Genomic DNA, 10,197 nt, shown 5'->3' with positions numbered 1-10,197 from the left:
TAATCCGACCAGGTGGACCCGCACAGGTGGCCCCGGGTCGCGGCGAGAGGTGATCCGAGAGGCTGCAACGGGGCAGCTCGCCGCGAACCGGGACGGCGGTCTCCAGTGCCGTACCTGTCGCCGGGGGATCCGCCTCCTCGTCAGCCTCTTTCTCAGCTGCTGACCCGACTGCCGCGGCGGGGAGCGGGTCCATAGCGCGGCCAGTCATGTGAGCCCGCACGCCCACGTGACTTCCTCCTGCGCCTGCCGGCCACGCCCATGACCACCCAGACCACGCCCGTTCACCGACTGTCACGCCCACATCCCGCCTTTTTACTGCCTCCCTGCTCCCACACGAGAGGGGCCACACCCCTTGCCCTCTCACTCCACCCACAGCCAGCCCAGGCCCGGCTTCGTCACGCCCACACTCCATTTAGCCCCGCCCACTCCCCGCCTCCAGGCCTGTCCCAGCCACGTGGCCGGGCGGCCGGCGCTCCTAAGCCGGAGTCCGCACCCCTAGCTCTGGCTCGCTGCCAGTCCCCGGCGGCCGCTCGCCCATTCCCACCTGCACTCGCTCAGCTATCCAATCAGTCGCTCGCTGGCTGCCCGTCCCCCTCGCCGGCTCCTGCTCTCGCTTACCCGCTCTGCCCCACCCTCAGCGCTCACTCACCCACTCTGGGCCTTCTGCTTTCATTCGTCCCGACACTCACGGTCGCTCACCGCCCTCTCCAGCGCAGGCAAGTCCGCTGGAGGTGGCCAGTCCCGGTGCTGGGTTCGAGGACTCACAGACGCTCTGGAACTGTTCCCGGCCTGCCCACCTGAGAACTAGTCTCTGGTGTCCAACATTCCCAAAGGGAAGCTGCAGGTCTGGGCGGGGCAGGTGCCTGAGCGGCCGCTGGATGAATAAGGACTGAACAGGAGCAAGTGCAGGGTGTCAGACAACTGCAAATGCCCTGATCTTCCCAGGACGCACAGTACAGGCAACGAAAGCCTGGAGAGATCGGTAGGGCTCCTTCAAAGGGAAGATTTTTTTATTTGTTTTGTTTTTTGAGACAGGGTCTCTCTAGTTTAGGGTGGCCTTGAACTCACAATGTAAACCAGGCTGGCATCCTGCCTCAGCCTTCCAAGTGCAGGGATCACAGGCTTCTGCCACCACGCCTGGCTTCCAAAGGGAGGATCTTGCACTTGCGACACAGGCCCAGCTGTGTCTGGGGAGGTGGTTAACTGAAAGGCCGGACAAGGCCAGGGTCCTAGGAAGAGTCTCAGCTTTCCCATTAGTTCTTGTTATAGTAGCTGGCCCTTATTTTACCTTATTATATTGCTGGTATTATAATAACTCATTTTTTTTCCTTTACATTCTAGAATATCTGCTATACAAAACAAGCTCAAATGTTTGAGTAGAATTACTTTTTTTTTTTTTTTTTTTTTTTTTTTTTTTTTTTTTTTTTGTACCAGGGATTGAACTCGGGTCCTTGCACTTGCAAGGCAGGCCACTGAACCGCTGAGCTAAATCCCCAGCCCTAGAATTACTTTTTCAATCATAAGTTTTCTTAAGTATCACATTTTGGTTTGATAGCAAACTGTATTTAGCAGCATAAATATATTTTAATTTTGACCTGTTGATCTTTAGTGCTCTCTCCACACTTTGTAGACCTCCCTGTCCCAGCTCCCCAAGACACCCACCATTCCGGCAGGTAGGTAGCACTGCTTTCTGCAGACGGACTCAGAACAGCTTTTTCAAGTCACAGTGACCACTGCAGGATCCTGTGACCCTCCATCCGCCTCTGATGGCCACTTCCTTCCGCCACCCTGGGCTTCCTTTCAGCTGTTGTTACCAAATTTTGTACTCAGCACTTTCCCTGATTCCACCCCCCTGCATATATAATCTGCTGAGTTCCTGCTATTATTTGGTACATATTTCTGTCTCCCACTAGATTACAAAAAAACAAAAACAAAACTTTTTTAAACCAGGCATGGTGGAGCAAGCTTATAAACCTAGCACTTGGGAGGCTGAGGCAGAAGTATCACCATGAGTTAGTTTGAGGCCAGCCTGAGCTACATAGTGAGTTCAAGGCCCACCTGAACTATATATATAGAAAGACCCTGACTCAAAAAGAACCTAAAAATAATTTTTATTTAAGTTCGTCAGATGTGGTGGTATATGCCTGTAATCCCAGCACTTGGGAGGCTCAGGCAAGAGGGTCACCACTAGTTCAAGGCCAGCCTGCACTACATAAAAAGACCCTAGGGCCAGGGATTTAGCTCAGTGGTTCTGCCACCTGCTTCACAGGCACAAGGACCTGAGTTTGATCCCTGTACCAAAAATAAATAAATAAAAAGACCCTATCTCACACACACACACACACACACACACACACACACCTTTATCTCACTCTGAAGACTCAAATTTTTTTACAAATATACAATTATACATTTTCTAATAGCTTTTTAATAGTTTATTGTTAATTAGTTAACCCCCTTAAATATGTCAGATAGTAAGTGGTTCTGGATCTTGGTTGCCTTTAGTGATCACCTGGGGAATATTCAGAAATCGCCTGGCTGGATCTAGCCCATTGGGTTCCACCCATCACAAGCCATTGTCAGCTTCCCCTTATACACATACAAGTGAAAGGAAAAAATAACTAAAAACCCTAAAGGGACACTTTGTCTACTCACAAGATCTTTCCATCAATTAAGTCCATCAAATGCAATAATACAGGGATGTGGCTGGTGGTAGAGCACTTACTTAGCATATGTGAGCTTCTGAGTTTGATCCCCAATAAAAAAAAACGTGCGCTCCTGCTTTCGCATTGCTGGAGTTTCACTGGGCAGGCTATGTTGTGGCCAAGATTTCAGTGTTTTGTTTTGTTTTGTTTTAATTCCCAGATGATTCAGCCCAAGCAGGAGACCACTGCTGTAAGTTGGTCACTTTGTTTTATTCCCAGAAACATTTCCGGAGATTTACTAGTGAATCACATTTTGAATGATTGGTAGGAGAGGAAGGTGAGGAAGGCAAACAGGGATGAGCAGACCACATCTCTGGCCCCTCAATGGAGGTGGTAGAGGAGCAGAACACAACAGGTTCTCACTCTACCCAGGGGTAGGGGCTGTGGAAGGAAAGAAGCAGCAGTTGGTTCTTATGCTGGTGTGCCTGTGCCTGTGTGTGTGTGTGTGTGTGTGTGTGTGTGTGTGTCTGTCTGTCTGTCTGTCTGTCTGTGTGTCAGTGGTACAGGGGATTGGCCACCCAAATCTTTTACAAAGAGCTACATACCCAACCCTTTTGTACTTTTGAGACAAGGTCTCACTGAATCACTGAGCTCAACTTGTGCCCTCCTGCCTCAGCCTCCCCAAGATCTGGGATTACAGGTGTGCACCGTCTTTCCCCATTGGATTTCATTCCAAATGCCTTCATGGAAGTCCTTCAAAGAAGGGGCTCAGCTGCCAGACAACTCTAACAACAGAAAGTTTTCAGCAGATATGCCTTGAGATAGGTCTGCCATCTGTAGAGCCTCACCAAAGAATAAACTGTTTCATTCAGGGAAGCATTTAAAAAATTTTTTTTGTTCAGTAGCAAGAACCCACTCATTTGATCCTTTGGTTCATGAGTGTGGTAACTGGACGTTCATGTCACATGCCAGAGATGTGCCTCCCTCAAACTTAGTTATGACATCAGCACGTTGCCCAGCTGATGTGGAAAAATAAAGAAGAACCCACGTATATTATGACTGTTCCTGTGGCTTTTGAGTCACATTAACGCTTTCCACTTAGGAAAATGGAACTGACAGGCAGGACTTGGAAAGCAGCACACTGATGTCAGGATTGGTATCTCCCAGATGACTTGAAGGAAGGGCTGTTGTTAGGTATCGTTCTCCTTGCAGGCAAAGTTTCAAGTCCTGCCAAGTACCTTCCAAAGAAAGAGTTCCTCCCAAAAACATCAAGAGTCACGAAGAGGCATTGAGGAGCACTATGGTTTAAATCTAAAATGTCCCCAGAAGTTTCCCCTGTTCCAAGGTCACCTTTCTGAAGGTGACTGGATCACAGTGTCTCTGGTATCGTTGGTTTAATCCACCCACGCCATAATTTGATGGAATTGTTGGGAACAGATGGAAGCTCAGCAGGAGCTTGGGCTGTATCTTATCCCTGGCCCTTTCCTCTCTGGCTCTTTCCCAGAGCTCTGCTCCCTGGCAGCCAGCAGCTTTCCTCCTCCACATCACCCTTCCACCATGAGCCTCTGCCTTGCCAGATCCTGGAACAATGGAGCTGCTGGCCATGAATTGAAACCTGTGAAACCATGAGCCAAAACAAACCCCTCCTCCTTTAAGCTGATTGCCTCGGGTGTTTTGGTCACAGCAATGAAACACCGACTGACAGGAGCATGTCCTAGGTCACAGTGATGGCAAACCGTTTAGAGCTCTCAGTGGTACAGACAGCATGCGGGCCATAGGTTGGCTACCACCACGACTTTGGACTATTAACTATAGCTAGGATGTTGGTCAGGTCAGGCTGTCTCCTGCCACACACCTCAGCAGCCTGAGACAGAACAGGGATTCATGCTCACTGTGGTCACTCAGACCCAGGATAATGAAGCAGCCGCCTGCTCAGGTTTCTGACATTTTGACGAAAGAAAACCTTGGGGTAAGAGGTCCTGGGTGAACAACTCTGGCCCAGACGTGAAGGATAAAATGAAACATCCACTCACAACCCTCAGGCCACACTCGTGACACCGCCACACCCAACCTGAAGAGGACCAGAAGGGCCATCCTGCCCCACATGTGGAAGACAGAAAGCCAAGACTGTGTCACAAGCACCACCAGCTACTGACGACACTAGCCAAACTCACAGTTACTGAGTGCTGCCATGCAGTGTTCTTCTGAGTGCTTTGCCTCTAGAAATTCATCTAAGCCCAATAAATGGATAAAGTAGTAGAGTAATTATCACCATTTTATAGACTAACAAGGCCAGAGAAGTTCAATGGCATAAATCACAGGGCAGAATTCAAGCCCAACCTCCTGGGTGCTGGAGCCTGTCCTCAGTGCCCACCCACCCTCCCTTTAGGAGGCTTGATGTGAAAGCTGCTTGTAGCTCTGTAAGGCAGTGAAGGTAGAGGACTCTAAAGGCAGAGGATTCATAAGATGAGAAGGCCCTAAAATTTATCAAACATTTCCTACGTGACGGCCACTAGGCCAAGTGTTAAACAACAACGTCGATCATCTCATTTAATAATGAAATTGCATAGGTGTGTGCGTGTCTGTGCGAGTGTGTGTGTTACTCTGAGGGCAACTGGGTGTGTTTGTTGAGGGGGTATTGGCAACTGAGCCTGGGGCCTCACCCATGCTAAACACTAGCTCTGCCACTGAGCTACACACCCAGTTCCTGGGTAGTAAAGGGTACAAAGTGCGGGACAAGGTGGCACTTGCTTGTAATCTAGCAACTGGGAGCCTGAAGAGGAAGACTGCTGTGAGTTTGAGGCTAGCATATACTGCAGGATGAGGGCAAGGCCAGCCTTAAAAAAAGTGGGGGATACAAAGTGCAAGGTGTGGTAGCATATACTTGTAAATCTTGAGGCAAAAGGATCATAAATTTAAGCTCAGCCTGGACAATTTAGCATTTAGAGACTTAGCAAAATACTGTCTCAAAGTAAAAACAGTGCTAAGAGCCAAGCCTAATGGCATAAGTTATGTCCAGAATTCCAGAACATATGAAGCTGAGGCAGGAGAATCACAGTTTGAGGTTCGCCTGGGCTACAGAGTGAGTTCAAGGCCAGTCTAAACTACATAGGAAAGGAAGGAAGGAAGGGAGGGAGGGAGGGAGGGAGGCACAGAAGGGGAAGGAAGTGAAGGAAGAAGAATATAGTGCAAAGGTACTGGGTTTAACCCCCAGTATTGCAAATGAATACATAAATAAATAAATGACTGTGTAGTAGTTGCCTATTATAAAAGAATTCCTGGAGAATTTTGTTATGTGATGGAAATGTTCTGTTCTCCCTCCCTCTCTCTCTCTCTCTCTCTCTCTCTCTCTCTCTCTCTCTCTCTCTCTCTCTCTCTCTCTCTCTCCATACTGGCAATTGAACTCAGGGCCTTCCCACTGAGCTACAGTCCCAGCCCTTTTAATTTTTATTTTGAGACTGGACCTTGGCAAGTTGCTAAATTGCTGGGGCTGGGCTTGAATTTGTAATCCTCCTGCCTCAGCCTCCCAGAGTGCTGGGATTACAGGGGCATATACCACCATGCCTGATTTATTCTGTCTCTTGATAAGAACATTCTTAAACTGACATATACACTTGTAAAAATAATCTCTAGCACATAAAACCTGCGTGTTTTTTCTATATAATTTCTTTTTTTGGGGGGGTACAGGGCCTCACTATGTAGCCCAGGCTGGCCTCGAACTTGCAATGATCCTCCTGCCCCAGTCTCCCAAGTAGAGGGATTATAGGTGTGCACCACCATACCTGGCACCCTATGCAAACTGCACATCAATAAAAATCAGTAGCTTGCCAAGGACTTAGCTCAGTGGTTTCACTGCCTGCCTTGCAAGCACAAGGGCCTGAGTTCAATTGCCAGTAGAAAAAAAGAAAGAAAGAAAGAAAGAAATCAGTAGCTGCCTGTTATGATTGTGATCAAACTGTATTTCAGGATCAAGGTAATTCAGGAAGTGAGGTACAAAATAGTGGTATTGACTGGGAAGGAAGAAATATAATAATTGCTAATCTCAGGTAACAGTATCAACCCCAGAAAATATACAAGTCTTGTGTGTGTGTGTGTGTGTATGTGTGTGTGTGTGTATGTGTGTGTGTGTGTGTGTGTGTGTGTGTGTGTGTGTGATGATACTGGGAATTTAAACTAGGGCCTCAACACTAAGCTACATCCCCAGCCCTTTGGATATTTTGACACAGTGGCTCACTAAGTCCCTAAATTGCCAGAATGGGCTCCAACTTGCAATCCTCCTGCCTCAGTCTCCCAGACTGCTGGGATGACCAATGTGCACTGCTACAATCATATAAACTATCTTAAAGAGAATTCACCAGGATTTTTGGATTCAAGGCATGAAACAATAATCACTATTTTTTCATGTGTACCAGCAGTCATCAGTCAATAAAAAATCTCATTTATAATAATAACTAACAATATACAGGGATGAATCTAAGATGGTATACTTTTAAAGGAAAAAATGATAAAAATTTTATGGAAGACATAACTGTTAAAGAAAGGAAGAATTTGTTTATAGACAGGAAAATTTAATATGTTTAAAATGCCAATCATCCTCAAACTGATGTATAAATGTAATGTAATTTTAGTAAAGATAATTTCCTCAGGAAATTACAAAATGAATTTTAAATTCATATGGAAGAGTAAAGAATGAAGATTAGCCAAAGCAATTTTGAAGAAGAAAGATTAGAGGAATTTTCTCAACTTGATATCAAAAATTATTGCTATAATGTTTAAAACAGGCAGAATAGAAAATATATGAATAAGATAAATAAGAGCACATAGAAAAAAAATTTTTTCAAAAAGAACAATACAGTGGGGTACAGTGGCACACACCTGGAATCCCAGCTACACAGGACGATGAGACAGGAGGGTCCCAAGTTTTAGTCCACCTTGTGCAATTCATTGAGCCATCTCAAAAGACTGAAAAAAAGAAATGGGATGCAGCTCAGTGCTGGGGAGGAGTGGAGGCAGGGAAGGCCCAGTGTTTAATCCCCAGTACTGCAAAAAGAAAAAATTATTTTGTTGGGTAGAATTCTGACAATTTTCCTCTCTCTCTCTCTCTCTCTCTCTCTTAGATAGGCCTCACTGTGCAGTTCAAACTGGCCTTGAAGCCACTGTGTAGCCCAGGAATTGGCCTCAAATTTGCTGCAATCCTCCTGCCTCAGCCTCCGTGGTGGGGTCATAGGGGTGTGCTGCCACGCCCAGCCCCTTTCTCCATATATAAGACTTGATTGCTATCTTCCTGGCCTCCACTGTTGCTTTTGAGAAGTTGATACCAGCTGTCTAACTTGTTCTTTTCTTTTTGATTGGTTGCATTTTGAATTTTTGACTTTTTTTCAAATAGACTCTCAGTAATCCAGGATGTCACTTTCCTGTTGCTGGGACAAAATACTCAACAACTTGTTTCTTTAAAATGACTGCTTTTGGGGCTGGGGATTTGGCTCAGTGGTTCCGCCATCTGCCTCACAGGTGCAAGGACTCAAGTTCGATTCCTGGTACAAAAAAAAAAAAGATTGCTTTTGGAGCCTGGTGTGGTGGCACATGCTTGTAATCCCAGAACTTGCGAGGCTGAGGCAAAAGGATCTCCACAAGTTCAAAGTCTCAGAGTGAGTTCAAAGTCAGCCTATGAAGTGAGATCTTGTCTCCAAAAACAAAAACAAAAAACCCACCACCAACAAAACCCAAAACAAAAAAACAAAAAAAAGATAAAATGTTTGCCTTTCTTTGGTGCTCACCAGTTTCACTATGTTCTAAGTATCCATTTATATTTATTTTACCCTGTTTAGGATTTATTAATCTTACTGAGTTTCTGGCTTGTTGTCTGCAAAATTCTCAGCCAGTGGTTCTACAAACACTGACATACATTGCTTCATTCTTCTTCCTCCTCCCTCCTCCTCCCTCCTCCTCCTCTCTCCCTCCTCCTCCTCCTCCTCCTCTTCTTCTTCTTCTTTTTGAGATAGGGTCTTGCTGTGCAGCCCAGGCTGGCCTTGAACTCATGGTGATTCTCCTGCCTCAGCCTCCTAGGTTCTGGGATTTACAGGCCTGCACTACTACCCCAGTTTGCTTCATTCATTTTTCCTCCTTTTCTGGTAGCTTGTGAAATGAGGTATGCTTAGATGTTCTCACTTTATCATCCATATCCTGTTTCCTGTTTTATCACTAAGTCAGTGTACCATATCTACTCTCCTGCGGATGGTTGTGTGGGTGTATATGTTAGGAATGCTGCTGCTGGAAACCTTGCTGATTGCATTTCCTGGTGCTGATGTGGGTGCTTTGGCAGCAGTCTGCAAACAGTTGGGAAATTAACAGGTGAAATCTTTTCTAAAATCCACCTGCCTGAGAAAGTATCTGCAGTGGAAAAGCAGGCTCTGCTTGCCCACCTGTCCCCAGCACCTATCTTGTACTTAGGTAAGGAAACACATTGCTGTCACTTCTCTAAAGCCTGCTGGGGGACTGTCCCATCAAGGTCCCTAGCATAGGTACAAACTCCTCTGCCATCAAGTGTAGGGACAACCAGGATGGTGGTGTACACTATAATCCCAGCGCTCAGGAAACTGAGGCAGGATTGCCTCTGGGCTACATAGTGAGTTCAAGGCCAGCCTGAATTACATATTGAGACCCCATCTAAAAACAAAGCAAAACAAATAAACGACAGTAACAACAAAAGCCAGATGACCATGAATAAAAACCTCTACAAAGTGTGAGCAGAAATAAACCTTTCGGTCAGGCATGGTGATGCACACCTGTAATCCAGCACTCAGAAGGCTGAGGCAGGAAGATCGCTATGAGTTCAAGACCAGCCTGGGCTACATAGTGAGTTAAACTGGCTTAAAACTGGCTTCAGCCTCCTCAGTACTGGGAGCGTAGGTGTGTGTACCACACCTGGATGTATGACAAGCATTGGAACACAGGTGATTTCCAGTTCTTCACTCTCAAATTTAAGGTTAACTTCACCCAGGGCAGCAAATACCCTCAATGCTCTTCTTATTTTCCTAGAGTTTTAGTATATTTACTGTTATGCTGAGGATTGAACCCAGGGCCTTGAACATGCTAGGCAAACACTTTGCACTGAGCCACACTCCCAGCCCCAGCTCCATCCCATAGATTTTATTTTTTAAATTTTATTTATTTGTTTGTTTGTTTGTTTGTTTGTTTATTGGTACCAGGGATTGAACTCGGGTCCTTGCGCTTGCAAGGCAGGCCACCAAACCGCTGAGCTAAATCCCCGGCCCCATCCCATAGATTTTAGAGTAATGGTGCTTTATCATTTTGTCAGTGTCTCCTTGGTTTCAGTAAGACTCTCTATATTTTATCAATCATTTTATTTCTATTCTGCAGCAGATTTGGTCTAAATAATCCAACTGGCTATATTTTCAAACTCAGGGAAGTTACAGCATACAAGTAACGAAGAAAATGATAATTTAAAATGTTGATAATTTGATAATACATGACAAATGTAAGATAAGAGATCCCACAGACAATGTGATACAGTCCCACGCTGGAAGAATAT

General features: G+C 45.8%; 1 protein-coding gene and 1 non-coding gene across 4 annotated transcripts in view; one reads left to right on the top strand and one right to left on the bottom strand.

The window, feature by feature from the left end:
• The window catches only part of Snx8 (sorting nexin 8), a 71,270-nt gene that overhangs the window by 56,213 nt on the left and 4,860 nt on the right, over positions 1-10,197 (bottom strand). Inside the window, exon 2 of one of the 3 annotated variants that reach the window (XM_010612073.3) lies at positions 7,521-7,607. The exons of 1 other annotated variant lie outside the window; for it this stretch is intronic. In XM_010612073.3, the coding sequence (XP_010610375.1) occupies positions 7,521-7,590 (70 nt within the window). In that variant the 5' untranslated portion in view covers positions 7,591-7,607. Of the gene's footprint in view, positions 1-114; positions 253-7,520; positions 7,608-10,197 lie in introns of those variants that run through there. One more of the 3 variants, XM_010612072.2, reaches the window with a different exon arrangement.
• On the top strand, positions 3,569-3,670 carry LOC117286650. The gene has a single exon (XR_004517808.1). It is a non-coding gene; the product is annotated as a small nucleolar RNA U13 (small nucleolar RNA).

The sequence above is a fragment of the Fukomys damarensis genome, unplaced genomic scaffold, assembly GCF_012274545.1.
Source record: "Fukomys damarensis isolate Sample0158 unplaced genomic scaffold, DMR_v1.0_HiC HiC_scaffold_17, whole genome shotgun sequence".
NCBI classification, from domain to species: domain Eukaryota; kingdom Metazoa; phylum Chordata; class Mammalia; order Rodentia; family Bathyergidae; genus Fukomys; species Fukomys damarensis.
Note: the sequence above shows the minus strand (reverse complement) of the source record. Positions and strands in the feature narration are given on the sequence as shown.